At 43.8% G+C, this 20,016-nt stretch overlaps 2 protein-coding genes across 3 annotated transcripts in view; one reads left to right on the top strand and one right to left on the bottom strand.

Annotated features, from left to right (window-relative positions):
- The window catches only part of LOC101425791 (C-type lectin domain family 18 member C), a 40,736-nt gene extending 34,143 nt beyond the window's left edge, over positions 1-6,593 (bottom strand). Inside the window, exons 1-3 of the mRNA XM_058279530.2 lie at positions 6,512-6,593; positions 3,713-3,928; positions 3,144-3,235 (exon numbers count right to left, since the gene is read on the bottom strand). Coding sequence (XP_058135513.1) covers positions 3,144-3,235; positions 3,713-3,928; positions 6,512-6,593 — 390 coding nt within the window. The remainder of the gene's footprint in view (positions 1-3,143; positions 3,236-3,712; positions 3,929-6,511) is intronic.
- PDPR (pyruvate dehydrogenase phosphatase regulatory subunit) overlaps positions 3,531-20,016 on the top strand; it is a 47,920-nt gene continuing 31,434 nt past the window's right edge. Inside the window, exons 1-3 of one of the 2 annotated variants that reach the window (XM_058279725.2) lie at positions 3,531-3,773; positions 9,438-9,726; positions 13,707-13,840. In XM_058279725.2, the coding sequence (XP_058135708.1) occupies positions 9,503-9,726; positions 13,707-13,840 (358 nt within the window). In that variant the 5' untranslated portion in view covers positions 3,531-3,773; positions 9,438-9,502. Of the gene's footprint in view, positions 8,239-9,437; positions 9,727-13,706; positions 13,841-20,016 lie in introns of both variants that reach the window. The other variant, XM_058279724.2, reaches the window with a different exon arrangement.

Genomic DNA, 20,016 nt, shown 5'->3' with positions numbered 1-20,016 from the left:
GCACTTTCTTTCGTGCTGGGCGGCTCTCCTTATGGGGCACACTCCTTGCACGTGGGACTCCCCTACGTGAGAGACACCCCTGCGTGGCAGGGCACTCCTACACATCAGCACTGCGCATGGGCCAGCTCTACACGGGTTAAGAAGGCCCGGGGTTTGAACCATGGACCTCCCATGTGGTAGGCGGACGCCCTATCCATTGGGCCAAGTCCACTTCCCTCCAGCTCTTTTTCTAATAGCTGTGTGACCTTGGAAAAGTCAGTTATACCTGAATCTATGTCACCTGCTAAAAACTTCTTACCTCATAAGATTGTCCTAAAGCTTGAATGATATGATGTATAAGAAAAAACCTTGTTCTGTGTAAAGTCTTGAAGACCCAGTTTAAGTCCTCCCCATCCACAAAGCTTTAAATAGCTACTGCTCTCCTCTGAATGCTTGAATGCTTGACATCCAGTGGCTTGTAGATACAGGTTCCTGGAAAGTTCTTTAGAACTACAGATTCTGTCTTCCAACCTTGTTTACTCCAATCCATTATTTGGATTTTCCTTTACACTTCACAGGCGGTTCTAACACCCACCACTGGTCTCTACCACTTTGCTTACCATTTACTCCAATAGTTCGGCATTTTGTGTGTTAAGCACTTGGATGTGAGTCTTAGTTATCATCATCTTCAACTGTGAATGTGCTTAGCTTCTAAAGCCTTGCTTTCCTCATCGGTGAAGGACGGACACTGCCATCTATTGTCCACAGTGTCCGTGGAGTTTCAGCAAGATAGTGGACATAAGGCACTTGGCCCAGGGGAGGCCCAGGGCCCGCCCAGCACCTCTTGTTACCATTACTCTGACCCACAGTGACCCCGTGAAATAGCCCTGCACCCACAGGGCTCCAGGCCCACAGCAGGGGGTTCATTGGAATCAGACACCATGGAAACTTGGGGAGGAGAAGATCACAAGTGCTCCTCTCAGATAATTCTCTTCTTCCCCACAAGTGTAGTGAGAAGGCACACATCCACCTGTCTTCCACGTAAACGTGGGCTCATAAGGAAATGGTGAGAAGCCAAGGTCAGGTTCTTACCACAAAGTCAACTGCAGGCAGGAGACAACAGGCGGTGAGAGCAACGGGACGAGGACCAAGGCTCTCTCCCCCAGCCACATCATCACTGTGTGGACGGCAAGAGAAATGCCTGCCTCACTCCACCTGTTTCCAATTCTTCCTTACACTTCAGTGACGCAGTTATGAACGGTTTTATGTACAAGGTTTATCTTTAGTGATGGCAAAACAAATCACTACAGATGACCATTTCACAAGTGGACGAGGCAAGGGTACTTACAATGTCTGTGTATTCAATGACTAATCCAGGAATGTGAAAAGAAAATCTTCACTGAAATCTCGCTTGATGGACAGTGCACAAGGTTCATGCCATGTTCATGGAGGGCAGAAAGGCTCAGTGACCTGTGTGTCTAAAGTCACCCAGGCTCTTGAGAAAAGGTTCCATTTGCTTAGGTGCTCGAATGTCCTCAGGACCACATTCTAACTCTAAACATGAAGAGAAAAAGGCTGCCTGAACTGCATGTTTTACAATTGCAAATAACGAGTTACAGTACTTTGCAACCAGTCCAATGGCATTTATGTACATCTGACAGGCTGACTAGAGAGGCAAGCGTTAACTGCGCTGCTAGAAAAGCCTTCAGGGAAATGTAGCCACAGAAGATTTCCACCCCCACACCTGTCTGTTCTGGGGAGGGAGAGGCTGTGTGGGGTGATGGAGACCCACAGGCTGAAATGCAGTTACTTTCTTTCATTCTTGCTGTCTCCGTCCATCACTTGGCATTCTGGAGTGTAAAGAACTAGAACTTGGCTTAGAGAACAGAGGCCTCCAAGCTCCAGTTGTTGGTGTGAAGAGGAATCCTGGCACAGAACTTTTGAAATAGATGCTAAAAATACCTTCCCCACCTCTTGAAATAGCTGCCCTTGAGAGAAGGAAAAACAAGAAAGGAGACTGTGTTTGCAAAGGACAAGAAGTTCAGAACATCTAAATATGAGAAAAATGTCTCAAGAAGAGATGTGTAAATCCACAAGTGATACAGACACTCAGCCCAGGAAAGCCATATTGTATAAGGAAAAACTCTGGGGATTAATGGAAAAAGAGAGGGGAAAACCATAAATAGACTCCTGAAAAACAGTAAAATAGTGCATTGGTGCTTAGGTAGAGCTGCAAAGTTCAAGACCCATCATTACAATGAGGAGTCTTACAACTCAGCATTTCAAGGTCAGGCCCAAGGTGGTGATGGGGGGGACAGCAGGACAGAGCTACAGCTGCTCACAACTTTTGCATAGAAAGGAGAATGTAATTACATGGTAAATATCCCTTTATTTCATCCACCGTTTCCAGCAGAAAACTAGGTTCCCCCCAAACCTGAGTGCCCAGAAATGGCCATAGGGAGATGGCTCATGAAGAAAACTTGAAAAGCTTTCCTACCCAGATCGCCACATCTGGGCATCAGGAAAGCCTTCCACAAGAATATGCCTCTGATGGATTGGTCTTTGGGGGGCAGGGTTGGTGACCCCAGGCTCTAGGCCCTTCCTTAAAATATTATTGAAGTATTTATACATTAAGGAGTGCAGCACACTTCGGGCTTTCACACAGCAGTGGGGCAAGCAGCAGCGTTTCTGTCCTCAGGCACCAGCTGACACCTGGGCCTGGTGAGGTCACTGACCCTGAGAGGAGCAGGTACTGCGCAGGCTGTGGGCGGTGGCCGGGTGACACGGGCATCCCTGGCTCATGCGGTGAGATGGGCTTGAATCTAAAGGATGACAATTGGGGAGTGTGGCCCAAGTACTAGACCCCTATGCATTCAAAAAATATGTACTGGATGATGTTTGTTACACTAAGGTCCTGTCGTCAGAGGGCTGGAAACGACGGGGCACGGCAGTCGACAAACTTGTAAATATTCAACAGACTTCAGGCCAAGTGATGAGTTCTGTAATAAACACACACACGCAGAGTGACAGGCTAGTGAGGAGGGGTGAATGGGGACCTTCTCAGAGGCTCGAGAGGGAATCGTCTCGATTCCGACCACCTGGGAAGAGGCAGGGGCCGCTCTCGCCCTCCCTAGAGGAGCAGTAGGATCCCGCCGGGAACCCACGCCAGCTAATGCTGCCTCGCAGGGGGGCCCGGGCTGGCAGACCGCATCCCCGATATGCTCTGCTACAGCCTCGTCCGGGAAGGCCCCAGCACCTTCCAAGAACAGCGCGACGGCCGGTCCAGGGGCCTGTGCACGCCCTGGGCTGGACGTGGCTTTCGGCTGCCGTCTCGCGAGGGCTAAGGGCCAGGCCACGGGCCTCGAGGGCAGAGAAGGCCCCGCGCTGCCCGCGCTGCAGCGGGGCCCGGCGCCCACCTACGACGTTCCCAGAGTGTCTGCGAAATCAACGCGGGCCGGAGGCGCCGCTCCACAAGAGCCAGGCGGGGAGAAAGCAGCCCCTGGGCGCTTCCTCGCGGAACCCAAACAAGTCCACGTGCCGGGGGCGGGGCCGGGGCGGCGACGTCACGGCGCGCGCGCGCCACCGAGGTCACGCGCCGGCCGTACCCTTGCCGGGGGCGCCGTAAAGCGCGGAAGGTCGCGGAGTCGCGCCGCCCCGAAAGGCTTCCCTCCCTCCGCCCGGCTCCCCCTTCCCTCCCCCTGGCCCCAGCTTCCGGCCGCCCGCGACCCCCTACCGTCGTGGCAGCTGGCCCGCCTGCGCCGGCGTGCTGCCGAGCGGAGCCCGCGGGGCGAGAGGTAAGGGGGCAGCTGCCGAGCGCCCGGGCCTGCCCGGCGGCGCGGGCCGGGCGGCGGGGACCCTGCGTCCCCCGTTTCCGCGTCGGTCTCGGCCAGAACCAGGCCGGGCCGCCCTCCTCCTCCTGTGGCTTCTGCCTGGCGGTCTCGGGAAGACGCTTCCGGCGCCAAAGTCGGCTGGCCGGGGAGGCGAGCGGGTCTCCCAGGCGTGGCGGCGCTCCCCGCGGCCCCAGCCGTGCAGCTGAGGTCGTCGGGCGCGCGGCCTGGGTGCCAGCCCCCCGCTCGCGCTTGCACACCCCGGCAGGGCCCGCTCAGGCTTGGCCTAGCCCGGTCGTCCTCCTCTGCAAGTGGAATTGTTTTCCCGCGTTGAAAGGTGCTGTCCACTTGCGCTTCACTGTTGCAGAGCCCGGCAGAAGTTGCCTGGAAAAGTCTAGGCCAGGGCAGTGAGCCGTGTTAATGTTTGACCCTTTGGGACTGAGGTGTATGATACTAAGGTTTGAATCTGGAATCCACAAGTCCAGGTCGTCCTTGCCTGTCAGGATGATTCGGCGGGGGAGGGGAACGTAGGGAGCCGGGTCGAAGGGTACACCTTTCCAGTGCTGGGAGTTTGTACTCATTCCTTAAACATGCCTGATCGATCACCTGATGCGCTTTTTGAAAAATCCGGCACCCTGGATCAGCGGGATCAATATTCTCCAGAGATGAATTTTGGGAATCTGTTTTTTTTTTTTTTTTAAGCAAGCGTCCCAGGTGGTTCTTAAGCTAAGGGAAGTGTAGGAAATATTGTGTTAATCCATCTGCATTACCCAGACCTCCTTGTGATCACCAGCGCACTTCTGCACAATGCTGTGATCATACACCAGAGCAACTCAGAGGGTGCTAGGAGCATCACCTTGCTCTTGTTACAAGCAAAAATAAGTGTCTTAAGGTTGCTTAGCAGAAGTTATTCTTAGTAGGGAATGTTATACGGTTGTTCTCAGAACTTATTTTTTAAAATTTAAAATTTATTTTAAACTTGGTGTTGCATTTTACTTCTTGTCTCTGCCATCATCAGTTTCTTATTTTCTACTGGCTCTACCTGCTATCAGACTTTGCTTTGGTTTTGCTGTCAAACCTACTGGACTAGATTGTGGTGCCTTCCTTTCCTTATTGGTTGATGTCCACTTTAAATCCTTTTATTTTACCCTCCTGGCTCCAATGACTCTTTTGAAGGTCATGGTGAACTCAAGTTCAAATCCTTTTCTTGTGTTTATCGCCCTAGGACTTTAACATTGTTAATAACTTCCAGGTATTCAGATATTTCCTCAAATCTAGGGGCCTGGCCTTCAGTCACCATTGATTCTCCCCCCCCCCCCCAATCTGCTTTCTTCTCCATTCTTACTCATTTGCCAACAACTATTTCTAGGTGCCTACATTGGAGGCTAAGAAAGCATAAAGTTAAAGTGGGTCCCTGTTCTCAGGGGACTAACTACCATTTCTTGAGTGCTTATTAGGTTCCACATTCCATGTTCTCCTTGCGTAGTGTGGTTTAGTCTTGTAGAAACCACGTGAGGTAGGAATTCCTTGCCCATGTTACCTAACGGTAAGGAGACTGAGGCACAGAGATTGAGTAATTTGGTCAAAGTCATATAGCTCATGAATGGTGAGGACAGTTTTCAAACCCAGATCTGGATCTGTCTGTCTCCAAAGCCTGTGTTTCCAACTGTTTTGCTGTGTTTCCTCCATGGTTAGTAAACGGCCTGCTCTGTGGTTTGGTAAGTTCTGTGCTGAAAGAAGGTCTGGGTTTAGGGATAACATAGAAAAATCACCTAACAGTGTCAGGGGGATCAGATAAGATGTCAAAGAGGCTGAGACCTGAGGGGATTGTCTTTGGGTGGCAGTTAGTGGGAACAGAATACACAAATTCTGGAGGTGAAAGAGAGAGCCCACACCTGACATGTTTCAGGCATTGCAAGTAGTTCAGTCTACCTTAATTAGAGCATGAGAGGAGGGGAGGAGAAATGAGACTGGAAATGAACAAGACTGTGAAGAATCTTGTACTTCATATGAAGGTTTTTGAATTTTTCCTGAAGACACCAGAAAGTCATTGAAGTGTTGTAAGCAGGGGAGTGAAATAAATTTTTATTTTGGGAAAACTTGCTCAGACTCCTGCATGGGGAAAGGGAGATGTGCAGTGTGCAGCTTAGAGGCTGGAAGTGTTAGGAAGGTTCTGCTGTAATCTGAGCAAGAAATGATGGCAGCCCAGACTCAGGGAATAGCTGAGGAGGTGGACAGAGGCAGATGACTCTAAGAGACTTAGGAGGTAGAATTGTTAGACCTTGATTGTTGACTGGATAGGGGAGATGAGAGAAGGGAAGAAATCCAGGATAATACTCAGGATTCTAGTAGATGGTGTCATGGGGGGACATAGGAAGTGGAGGCAATTTGGGGATTGAAGACCGTGGATGTGCTCAGTTATTTGTATGGGAATGCAAGTGGAAATGGCCATCTCGCATATGCAGCTAGATTTGCAGGGCTGAAGCCTGTGCTGCTGTGGCTTGGGCAGTCCATCAGGGTAAAGAACGAGATCACCTGAGTTGAGAGTGTGGAACCGAAGAGAAGCAGGCCTCAGCCGGAGCTCTGAGGGACACTGACAAGTTAGGGATGGGGAGAGGAGAAAAGCCAGCACAGATGTGACCAGGGAAGGAGGTGTTCCAAAAAAAAAACCAAGGAAAGAGTGTGGAATAAGAAAGAGTAATCACCTTCCACTGAGATGGTAAGCATGGTGCTGCCTGGAAGGGGTCCTTGGAAACTGGAAAACCTGGTGTTCTTGGCCAGAGCCATGTCAGCGTCGGGCAGAAGCACTGCCTTTGGGTCAGGAGAGAGTAGGAGGAGAAACAGTGAAAAGCAGAAAATAAAAACAGTCTATTCTGTATATTAATTTATCTTCAAGTGAAAAAGGGGTAGGTTGTTTTAAAAACCTGCTGGCAAACTATACAATCACTGAGGTAGAAGAAGTTGAGGACTTAAGACAAGGGCAGTGGCAGACAACATCAGGGCAGTACATTGCTGTAAAAATAAAAATCTGGGAAGATGTAATTAACACTGATTTTACTATTAAATGAAGTTTGTTCAGACCCTGCCTTTCTCATAGCCAGCCTGTGGTAAGTCATCATTGCCTGCTGTACGGCAGGCTTCTCTGACTAGTGGTAGAGTCCTCCATGGTCTGGCTCCACCTCACTTGGGTTCCCACTGCCCAGCACTCACTGTGGACGCTGACGCCTCCAAGCTAGGTTCCTTACTGTCCTCCACCAGCATTCATCAGGCACACTTTTCTGTAATGTACTGTGTTTGTTTCCTGCCCCTCTTTGTTTCCTTGCCCATATCTTACCCTTGTATGCTCAGCCTGTCTTTCTTTCTATACCAATCCTGCTGGAATGGCTGTAGCCTGTCCTCTTGTATTCCTTCTCTAACATCAAATTTATTGTCTCATCGAAATGTGTGTTAGTTACATCCTGTGACTGACTTCCCTATTCCATGTGTGTGTAAATGATAACTCTAACATGACTAATAAACCTCTTCTTTTGAGGAAAAGACACCTTAAACCTTAAGTCTCCCCATTGTCACCTATTGGACTATGAGACATATAATACTTCTGTTTGGGTTCTGAAGTTCTTTCCTTCTTTTCGTTTCTAAGGACCTGTTTTCCTCCTCTGTCATCTGTCTCTTTCCCTATTACTGTGTCATTCCCACTGGCAACCAAATATTCTTAATATTGCCCACCTTTAAAACAAACATGTTTCCTCCTCCCTACATCTTCCTCTTGCTTGGACTCATTTTTCTGTTCCCCGTTGGAGCAAAACGTTATAGAGCTGTTTTCATGCCCTCGTCTCCTCTATTTTTTCCCATTGATTTGCTCTTGTCTGTGTTTCATCCCTACCACTCCCCTGAAAATGCTGTGTTCCAGACACCCATGGACCTCTACGTAGAGGTCATCTTGTTTGATCTCTCAGCTCCCTCTGCAGTTAACCACTTCTTAAAACAGTTTCCTCTCATGGCTTCTGTGACACACCTCTGACTGGTTTTCTTTCTACCTCATTTTTTCTTTTTCCTATCATTAACATCCAGTGTCTTTCTCCAAACATTTCCACCATTCTTGTTGTTTTAGTTTCCTTGGCTGCTCAAGCAAATACCATACAATGGGTTGGCTTAAACAATGGGAATTTTATTAGCTCATGGTTTTGAGGCTAGGAAAAAAAGTCCAAATCAACGTAAATCAACGTATCAACAAGGTGAAGGTTCCTTCCTTTGGCTGCAAGTGATCCTTGGTCCTTAGCATGTCCCTTGGCAAGGCTCATGTGGTGTCCACTGGTCTCTTCTCTTCTGTTGGCTTCTGGCTGCTTGTCTGTGGCTTTCTCCTCCGTCTGCCTGAATTTCATTCCTGCTTGTGAAGACTACAACAATAGGATTAAAATGCATCCTGATTGAGGTAGGCCATACCTTCTTTTTTTTTTTTAAAAAGATTTATTTATTTACTTATTTCTTTATTGTGTCTATTTGCTGTGTCTTCTTTGTCCGCTTCTGTTGTTGTCAGCGGCACGGGAATCTGTGTTTCTTTTTGTTGCGTCATCTTGCTGTGTCAGCTCTCATGTGTGCGGCACCATTCCTGGGCAGGCTGCACTTTCTTTCACGCTGGGCGGCTCTCCTTATGGGAGCGCACTCCTTGCGCGTGGGACACCCCTGTGTGGCAGGGCACTCCTTGGGCGCATCAGCACTGCACATGGGCCAGCTGCACACGGGTCACGGAGGCCCGGGGTTTGAACCGCAGACCTCCCATGTGGTAGACGGACGCTCTAACCACTGGGCCAAGTCCGCCGCCCATACCTTCTTCATAGAAGTAACCTCATCCAAAGGTCCTTCTTACAGTGAATTCATACCCACAGGGATGGATTAGCTTTAAGAACATTTTTCTTCAAACCATCACACTTGACATACCACTTGTATTACTACCTTAGCTTTCTAACTCATCTCTGCTTCTCCTCTCATTTTTCTGTAATCTAATCTCCACAGAGAGCCAAACTGATCTCTGAAAAATCGTGTCAGATAATTTCATTCCCCTGCTTTAATGGTATTCCTTTGTCTTAGAATGAAATCCTAACTCCTTGTGATGGCATCCAAGGGTTGTGTATAATCCGGTTCTGTCTGCCTTTCCAGCTTCGTCTCAAATCCTCCCCTTGCTCACCAAGCATGAACACACTGGCCTCCTTTCAGTCAACAGACTCATCATATTCTTTCTCATCTCAGACTCATGACACATGCTCATCCCTCTGACTGGAATACCTTGTCATCTATCAGGTCTCTTTCTATTGTCACCTCTTCAGAGACCTTTCCTGACCATCCTATTTAAAATATGACCCTAGTTACTCTATCACATTAGCTTTGTTGACTTGTTTTATTCGTATAATGGTTGCTTTCTACCCGTCCCCCATGTACATGCATTCATAAAGTTGGATAAAGACAGGGACCTTCTTCACTGCTGAATCTCTACACTTAGCAAAGCTCTGGGACTTGGTAGGTCCTTAGATATTTGTGGAATGAATGATTATTGTGCTTTGTTACATCATTTTCTCATGAATTCTATGCCCTGGGTTAAAATGAAATTAAATATATTTGGTTTCCTCTGTCTAGTTGGAATTCTTGGGACCTCCTCCTTCATTGAGTGAGAACACATCTCCCAGTTGCTGACAGACGTGATGTTTTACCGGTTGCTCTCGATTGTCCAGCGACAAAAGATCAGCCCAGGATGGCAAAACTGGTCCTCAGCAAGAAGCAGTGCGTCAGCTGCCGAAGCTTATTCTGTCACCCTCCCTGCCCAGGCACAGGTGGTCATCTGTGGTGGTGGAATCATGGGCACATCTGTGGCCTACCACCTCGCCAAGCTGGGGTGGAAGGATATCGTCCTGTTGGAACAGGGAAGGTGAGGGTCAAACTGGACACGGCTTGTGGCTGTGCTGCTCTAATTGTATGGGGCTCCCTCAGTCCCTTCCTTTCAGTAGTATTATCCCACCCGCAACTAATCTGAAATCACTAAGTAGTGAGAAGAATATCTGAAGAGTGAGATCTCCTATACTTTGTTTAACGATGCCTCATAATTCTAACGTTTTCTGAATTTTAAAGAGTTGGTGGCAGGTTTCAACAGAGTAAGCGTCTTAAAAGGATCAGTTTATTTCAGGGTCACATGACATCTCACCATCTTAATATACATAATACATTGTGGCTCAAGAGCTCCCTCCATGAACTGAAATAAAATTGGCTACTTATGCCTAGATTGTGGTTTTTATTTTTTCTTTCATTTATTATCTTTTTTTTTTAAAGATACATACATCACACAAAAAGATTATGTGTTTTTAAAATAAAGTTTGTTTGTTTGTTTGTTTTAGGAGGTGCCGGGGCTGAACCCAGGACCTCATTTGTGGGAAGCAGGTACTCGACCCTGAACTACATCCACCCCACAATGAGTTGGTTTTTTTTTTTGTTTGTTTGTTTGTTTGTTTTTAGGAGGTAAAAGGGATCAAACTTGGGACCCTGAATTTGGGAAGTAGGCACTCAATCTCTTGAGTTACATCCACTCCTCATAACTTTAATTTTTAGAACAGTTTTAGATTTACAGAAAGATTACAAAGATATACAGAGTTTCCAAATATCTTGCACCCTCTTTCTCCTATTATTAACATCTTACATGAATGTAGTACATTTGTTATAATTAATGAACCAATATCAATAGATTATTATTAACCAGGGGTCATTTTTTATTTATATTTCCCCAGTTTTTCCCTAATATCCTTTTTCTGTCAGGATTTCAACCAGAAAATCACATTACATTTGCCATGTTTCCTTAGACCCATCCTGGCTGTTACAGTGTCTCAGGTGTTCCTTGTTTTTGATAACCTTGACAGTTTTGAAGAGTTGCCTGTTCCTCTCTTGCTCTACGAAGATGAGATGCTTTAATTAGGAGTAAGGCAGGCCAGGACTGGGCATGGTAAGGGAGCCAGCTGTGGGCTGAAAGGAGTTCCAGGTAGAGGTTTGGCAAGAGGGTCAGTGGCATGAGCGGCTTGATGGGTAATCAGAGATAGGTTAGTAATGCCGACAGGTGGAGATTGGACAGGGTTATTGGGGGTAGGTGAAGCTAACTATGTTTTTGGAGTTAAATCACAAAGGGGTCTTACTGTTATGGCAGAGATGAAAGACTTAGAATATGTATGAAGCAAAGGACCAACATGGTCGCATTTACATTTTAGATATGGAACTCCAGAACAGCGTGGGGAGTTATTTTAGGGAGGTGTTAGGGGTGGCATAGAACAGAGGCAGGGGAGAAAGACCAGGGCCTGAACTAAACCATTGGTAGTGGTATTGGAGAGTGAGGGAAAGATCTATAAAATATATGTAAGGTATGAGCCACAGAACTCGGAAATCACAGAAATTTATTCTCAAGGGCAAAATAAGGTAAAAGTAAGGTTGAGAAATAGGTTTCAGGTTGGGCTGCTGTGAAATATGGGAGTTCTGTTATCAATAGGAATAAAGAGAAAATTCGTAAAGTGTTGCACTACCCTCACCACCATCCATTACCAGAACTTTCTGTCATCTCAAACAGAAACTACCCATTATGCATTTTCTCTCCATTCCACCCCACACCCTGCTCCTATAACCTGTGCTTTATTTTCTGTCTCTATGAATTTGCATATTCTGATTATTTCATATAAGTGGATTCATACACTATCTGTCTCTTTGTGTCTGGCTTATTTCATTGAACGTGATGTTTTGGAGGGTTATCCATGTTATAGCATGTTATCAGCACTTCATTCTGCCCTCTTGATGTCTGGGTTCTTTGCAAAGCTGGGTCTTTGGGTCCTAGCATTATAGGGATTTTTTATGTTCTGTTGCCTTCCACAAATTGGAGAACTTTTTTTAAAATAAAATTTTATTGAAGTATATCATTTGTACATGAATATACATAAACAATAAGTGTATAGTAAAATTTGTGAATTTAGAAAACAAACATGCATATCATACAAGGCTCCCATACATCTCCCCACCACCAATACCTTGCATTGTTGTGAAACATTTGTTACAAACTATGAAAGAGCATCATCAGAATATTACTGCTCACTATAGAGGGCTGCGAGTGATCTGCTGCTCAGCGCTGTCATGGCGGGTTTGCTGAAGAAGACCACTGGCCTTGTGGGATTGGCTGTAAGTGATAGTCCACATGAGAGGCTAAGAATATTGTACACAAAGATCCTTGATGATCTTGAGCAAATCCCTAAAAAGGCAGCATATAGAAAATATACAGAGCAGATTACAAATGAGAAGCTGGGTGTTGTTAATTTGGAACCAGATGCTAAGAAATTAGAAGACCAGCTTCAGAGTGGTCAAATAGAAGAGGTAATTCTTCAGGCTGAAAGTGAACTAAGTCTGGCAAGAAAAATGATAAAGTGGAAACCATGGGAGCCTTTAGTGGAAGAACCTCCCATCAATCAATGGAAGTGGCCAATATAATCATCATTAAATGACTTTGTGTTGATGGGAAAGTGATATAATTAAATATTCTGGTATATTTTAAAAAATTGTTTCCATATTATTGACATCTTCGAATCAAGAAAATTGATACAGAATGTCTTTAGGGGACTTAATAAATTAGTGATTACTTCACAGTTATGATAATAGGGACTTGTGAATCAGTTTTTGACTTGTAAAGCATTCACTCAAAATAAATTATTTCAAATATGCTATTTCTTTAAACTGAGAGATGTTGGGAAGATTCGGAAATTAATTGGAAAAATTCCTACAGAGCTTCAAAGAAGGGCCCTGATCCAAAGGTGAATACCTCATTAAAAAAAAAAAATTATACATCATTTAAAAAAATTTATTTCCCTGGGAAAAAAGAGAAAAGATACTTATTTACTATTATTGTCTACCAAATTTATAAGTCACCACTTGAAGTGAAATGATGAGTGAAGATGTTCACATGTGATGAAATAGTGAAAGTAGCTGGTGATATAAGTTTAAATTGTGGTTAAACTCCTTGACTCTGATTTTATATGTGTAAAGTTAAGTTTAAATATATGATTATATACCAAAAAAAAAAAAATTACTACTCACTATAGACCATGTTACATTTGGTGTATTTTTCCCCCAACCTACCCAATTATTGGCACTCTATATTAGTGTTATATATTTGTTATTGTTCAGGAGAAAATGTTCTCTTTTTTGTCCTGTTAACCACAGGCCATCATCTGCCACTGGATTCCCTGTGTTTTACAGTCCCATGCCTTCTACAGTCCAGTCAAAATGTACGCTCAGTGGCTCTCATTTTCACCACAGAGTTGTGCTGTCAATACCTCAGTCAATTTTAGAATGTTTTCATTACTCCATGGAGAACGTTTTTAAAATTAAATTTTGATTTATTTCTGAATAAGGAACACATTTACATGATTCAGAAGAGAAAATACATACAAGAATATACAGGGAAAAGTCTCTCTCCTCTCCCAGACTTCTAACTACAGGTTTTTCTTTCTGGAGGCAACTGATGATAAATTCCTTGTGTATCATTCTAGATACATCCTTTGCTTATGTGTGTACATGAATATACATTTATTTTTTCCCCTTTTTAATACAAATGACAGCATACCTTCAACTCTGCTCCTCACCCTACTTTTTTGCATTATGCTTGTTTCATATTGGTGCATAAAGAGTTTTTTCATTTCCTTTTTGTTTGGCCTCATGTTATTTTTTTTTGTTCAGGTACCTCCAAAAACTTTTTTATCAGTCTTGTGTTGACAGACATGGAGGTTGTTTCCAGCTTTTGATATTACAAACTGCTGGAATGAGGAGCCTTACACCTGCTGTGTTTCACAGCTGCGTGAGTCTTCCTGAGAGCATTTTGTGTCCATCCTGCAGGCTGGCGGCTGGCTCCACAAGGTTCTGCGCTGGCATCCTAAGCACTGCCAGACACTTGATCATCGAGCAGAAGATGGCAGACTACTCAAACAAACTCTACCATCAGTTAGAGCAAGAAACTGGCATTCAAACAGGTAAGCAGGTAATCTACCGTTTTTTGGTCTGCCTGTTCCCCCAGACTCTTTTGCTCAGTACTGTATTTGATCCTCCACCAGGCTTGCCTGGTGATTTAGTAATTGATTAGGGTTGGGTTTTGGTCCAGGCTCTGCCACCGATGAGTATATTACATTGCATAAGTCATTGAGCTTGTTGAGCTGTCTTCATTTTCCCTATCTATGAACTGAGGGGGTCCAGTCAATATCCAGGAACCCTTTTCAGGTCCCATAAACCTTACCACCATGTGAAACTTTTCCTGGGCCGTTTCCTATATATTTCACTCATTTGCGTATGGTCAGTGGTAGTACTTGACTCCCAAAGAAAGAGGAGGAGACAGAACTTAATTTTAGAGCTTGACAGTTAAAACCTAGTTTGATCCACCGAACATCACCAATTGCTGTTAAGTGTATTTCTGATATAAAGCATAGGCATACATTCTTTATCTGTCTTTAGGGGAAAATGGACACAGGGAATCGTAAGCTAAATAGTAATAGAAAAAGTAGGAACTGTTCTAAGAGCAGGAAGACTGATCTACACTGTGATCCCATACGATGACAAGTCAGGGTTTTTCAGTTTGTTGTAAAGTGATAGATGAGTCAGAAGTCTTGAGAGTGGGTCTGATAGCCCAGAGTCAAGCTAATGAAATCTCTCATTGACCATGCTAATTAGAATGAGAGAGTAGTGAGGCCCAGTGATGAAATTTGGGCACTTAACCTATGAGAGGGTTGCTCTTTTGAAGACCTAGTGTAATTTGGATCACAGATAATCCTGACAAGAATGGTGGCTTTTGCTCTGTAATAACTAAAACGGGTCTATTTTTGGTTATAGTGTAAGCATAGTTTACAGTTTACCTGCCTTGTCAACTTGGAAATTATGTGACACATGACAGAATTTTAATTAGGGGAGGTGAGATTCACATCATTTCAAGTTTTGATCATAAAGTATGTCCACTTCACATAATTCATACTTTCATAAATTATAACCATATTTGTAATTGTAAACTAAGACTGAATTTCTAGTAACTAGGATTTGAAAGACATGGAAATAGAGGAGATGCTGGGAGAGGAACTAGGGCAGGGAAGGAAGAGACTCTTGTTTGGCATGTAAGCAGAACTGGGGCTAGAGTGAGTCAGACAGGCCTCCTAGGGTGTACAGTTTAAGGAGACACTCACTGTCAGGGACATGCAAGACCCTGACTCCCTATTATGTCATTGAGCTTACCCAGGCTCCCTTTGTTTTTGTTTTTGTTTTCCAAGATTTATTTATTTATTTCTCTCCCCTCCTCTCTCACCCCCACCCCCAGTTGTCTGCTCTCTGTGTCTATTCGCTGTGTATTCTTCTGTGACTGCTTCTATCCTTATCAGCGGCATCGGGAATCTGTGTCTCTCTTTGTTGCGTCGTCTTATTGTGTCAGCTCTCCGTATGTGTGGCGCCATTTTTGGGCAGGCTGCACTTTCTTTTGCGCTGGGTGGCTCTCCTTATGGGGCATATTCCTTGCACATGGGGCTCCCCTATGCGGGGGGCACCCCTGCGTGGCAGGGCACCACTTGTGTACATTAGCACTGCGCATGGGCCAGCTCCACACGGGTCAAGGAGGCCCGGGGTTTGAACCACAGACCTCCCATGTGGTAGGCGGATGCCCTATCCATTGGGCCAAGTTTGCTTTCCCCTTTGAAAGGCAAGGGCTTTCAGGTAGAATATAGTAAAAGTAGTTACTGCTGCTCTGTCTCCTGCTTTTAATAGTGAAGACTGCCTGCCATGTGCAGGACAGGTGGGAAATAGTCCCTCTTGGTTGGATTTATTTCGATGGCAACAAACTGCTTGGATTAGTTATTGACCAGGGTTTGAGTCAGAAGGGGGTCCACATGATGGGACCATAGGTGAAGGTGCTGGCACATGGTCCAGAAACGTTCCATTGTGGTTCTGTTACCAGAGCTTTGCTGAGCCACTGTTAGCCACCATTAAGCTGATTAGGTTCCAAGGGAATCAGGCTCATAGTGTCTTTTCTGTAAGTTAGCTTAGCTTTAATTCTAGATCACTGTGTGGAACTCCTTATATAACCTGTCTTCTCTTTGATGCTCTGGGGGAGTGGCAGGGTAGTGGGGTGAGGAAGTCAGGCAAGGGAATGTAAGGGGGTCAGCAGAGTCTATCATCCCCATTGTAATACACCAGTGGTGCAGTAAAAGTTAACTTAGGGGACTTCACAGGTGGGGAAATCTCTGTTAGCCTGCAGAACGTACACACATACACTACCATGATACTTAGCATTCAGTGCACTGCTTTTGAATCACTCAAGAAACAGGAAGTGATGTTATATACAAGCTAGACTTAATTATAACAGTATTATATGCTAATCTTCTGGAAACAGTTCATTCATGAGAGGGATATGTTAACTACTTTTCAGTAAGAATTACTGGATCACTCAGATTCCTCATTTCCTGACTATGCTGAATTGTAGTTTCTGCATTGCTTCAGTTTGCAATGATATAATTTTTGTTGAGTAAATGTGTGTGATAATCTAAAAGGTCTAATAATCTTTTGAGAGTATTCCATATATTATTTGATCTTAAAATAAGGAAGTGTCATTTTTTTAAGATGAAGAAACCTAGATGGAGAGAGATTAAGCCAGGTTTCTGAGACAGAGATGAGTCAATGTTCAAAAATTCCTAATGAGTTAAAAAATATGTACATATGTACATACCTTTATGTACATACATATAGTCAACCACAAATATACTTTTTAAAAGCCAAAATGGGATTGTATTAAATATGTTGTTGTATATCTTGTTTTTTCCACTTAATGTTTTGTACACAAATAGGCATGTACCAGATTATTCTTCACAGCTGAAAAAAAGAATGAGGATGATCTCTGTGAACTCCTATAAAGTGATTTCTGGAATATATCGTTAAATAAGAAAAAAAGTGTGAAAGGATACATATAATGTACTAGTTTTTTGTACAAGAAATAAGGGAAAGTAAGAAAATATACAAGTTATTGCTTAATTTTGCGAAAAGAAAACACAAGAAGAATAAACTGTGAATTCCTGAGATTGCTTACCTTCAGGGATAAGGGAAATGGGTGCAGTGGCTGAGGGCTGGGAGGGAGGGACACTTCTGAGTTCACTCTGAATAGTTTTGACATACAGAACTATGTTAATATTTTGCATACTCAAATATAAAATGAAATCATCAAGAATAGGGAGAAGAACCTAAAATGGAATATAACCATTTTAAAAATAAAGGAACTACTTTTAGAAAGAAGGAACCTATGTATTTCAAATGAGTACCAACCACACTAACGGTGGGGGGTGGCTAATGTAGGGAACTTTTTTCCTGGGGAACTATTGACCACAATATTTTGGATATGGACCCTCAGTCTAAAGACAGAATTTTTAAAAAGAGCAAATATTGATCCTTAGCAGGTTTGGGTTTTTGCAGTGGTATGGATTGACAGTTATGTTTTCTATGTATTCTAGAATTGAGCAAATAAGTAAATATATAGAGGCTAAAGGGAGCAAGTTTCTCCCTGTTGGAGAGGGGAATTACAAATATGGAAAAAGGGATAGCTGGAAAGAACCCTGTGGCACTGGATTGGAATTGAAGGTATCCGTGAAATCATGGTTTTCAGTACGAGTGTGAGTAGATGAGGGGAAAGGGGCAGATTCCCAGCTCTGTCTGCCGAGAGGGCTCAGAAGCAGTGGCAGCCCTGTAGCGTGAGTATACCCCGTGCCCACATCTTGGTTTCAGAAGACATTTTCCTCTTAAAGGAACCAGAGCTTCTTGAAGAAGTGGCTGATTTCCTCATTGGGGCAGGGAAAGTGAGATTAGTGAGCCTGGGACATCTTGTGCTGGAAAGGAAGGAGATGTTCTAAGAATGATGGGGCCATGTCAGAAAGACACAGGAGCTGGTTTAAAGGGATTCCTGCTAGCTAAATCTGGGATAATTTGATCAAGAAAATAGATGGGAGCAGTGGATTATAGCCCATTGTATAAAATTAGAACCCATGAGTCCATATTGATAAATATGAAATAATAACTGGAAAATAAATACGGAAGAAGGGAAAACTATCTTCCTGAGGAATGCCAACTAATAAATATAAAGAAATGATGGGATTAGAAAATCACAGTTTGGCCTCCATCATAGTGATAGTGATTTCAGGCAAGAACCACCAGTGGATGCTATAACTGGTGGGTGAAAGTTTGAGGAGAAAACAGTCTGAAAGTATCTCCCCACATTCTAATTACTTACTAGTTACAAAGGGAAAAATAGTTAACTGTGCAGAAACCTGTAGACACCACCTGATTCAAAGCTGATGTCAGCCATAGTGGGACCAACAGTTGTCATGGTCATGTTACACTGAGAAGGAAACATCATTCTGGAATGTTCCTGCTCAAAATGCATAAACGAAATCAAATCATAAGGAAACATCAGATAAATCCAGATTGAGGGACTTTCTGCAAAATACATGGTTTCCACACTTCAAAAATGTCAAGGTCAAGCATGACAAAGAAAGATTAAGGAATTGCTAAGTTTGGAATGATGAAATGTTACCTCCCTTTCCTTCCATCCCCAATTAAAAAAAGGGAATATGGGATTTTTCCTTTTGGAGTAATGAAAATGTTCTAAAATTGAGGTGGTGACAGCACAGCTCTTTGGTGAAAATGAGAGCCACTGAGTGTACACTTTGAATGGATTGTACAAAGCATGGGACAGTATAATACAGGGAAGCCAGTGGTGGAAGATGGACTGTGGTGAACAGAACAAATGAGAGAATATTCTTTTGTGAACGATATCAAATATTTAATACTAATACACGGTGTTAATAATAGGGTGGGTTGGGGGAAAATACACCAAATGTAAGATATGGGCTACATTAGTAATGTATTTTTCTTTTTTTTAAAACAAATCAATTTTATTGATACATATTAATAAAGCATACACTCCGTCCAAAGTGTGCAATCAATGGTATTTGTTATTACCATTTTTTCCTTGAACAAATGTATATTAATTTTACAAAATGTTAATATCAGTAGTAATATTTTGATAATGCTCTTTCATAGTTTGGAACAAATGTTTTATAGCAAGGTCAGGTGTTGGTGATGAGGTGATATATGGGAGCCCTGTGTGATATGCATGTTTGTTTTGTAAGTTTACAACTTTTATATACACTTATTGTTTATGTATATCCTATATTCAAAAAATTTTTTTCTTAATGAAAAAAAATCACCCAGGGATCTTTTGTTTTATTTTTTTAATGTAATTTTATTTATTTTTCTCCCCTCCCCCCCAATCCCCTTTGCACCGGGTGGCTCTCCTTATGGGGCGCACTCCTTGCGCGTGGGGCTCCCCTACGCGGGGGACACCCCTGCGTGGCAGGGCACTCCTTGCTCGCATCAGCACTGCGCATGGGCCAGCTCCACACGGGTCAAGGAGGCCTGGGGTTTCAACCGCGGACCTCCCCTGTGGTAGACAGACGCCCTAACCACTGGGCCAAGTCCACCGCCAACCCAGGGATCTTTTAAAAAGTGCCGGTGCTGGGGCCCCACCTTCAGAGATATTAGTATCATTTTTGGTCTAGGGTGGGGCTTTGGACATAGATAATTTTTCAAGCGTGTCAGCTAAGGAGCAGCAGCACCCACTGCACGTTGGAATCACCTGTGTCCAGGCCTTACCCCAGACCAGCAGAGTCAGAATCTCTGGGCCTGAGGTCCAGGCATGGGTAGTTTTTTAAGACTTGCCAGGTGATTCTAATAAGCAGCTGGGCCGAAGAACCCCTGACTTACATAAAACTTAAATCCAGCTGACAAATTATAGTTTCTTTTCTCCTGACTAAATATGTTGTCCTGTGTTTTCACAGTTACAGAATAACTGCTTGCCTGCTTCTCTCAAGCTATCCAAATCCTACCCATGCATAAGTATCTTAATATACTAGTATTTCATGTGGTATCAATTCCAGGCCATTTAGCCCATTTAGATCGAGTCTTTCTCTGAATTTCTCCATCCTTTTGTCAGTGCTCTTTAGCAATTTATCATGTGCTCTCTGTATGACCTTTTTTATCTGAAATTGTTTCTTGGAAGTATTAATTTAATTTTGTATAGTCTTGTTTCCTCAAATATAGTAAAGTTGTTAACAGTAGTTAAATAAATGTGATT

This window comes from Dasypus novemcinctus, chromosome 18, assembly GCF_030445035.2.
Source record: "Dasypus novemcinctus isolate mDasNov1 chromosome 18, mDasNov1.1.hap2, whole genome shotgun sequence".
NCBI classification, from domain to species: domain Eukaryota; kingdom Metazoa; phylum Chordata; class Mammalia; order Cingulata; family Dasypodidae; genus Dasypus; species Dasypus novemcinctus.
This window is presented reverse-complemented; position numbering and strand designations above follow the sequence as displayed.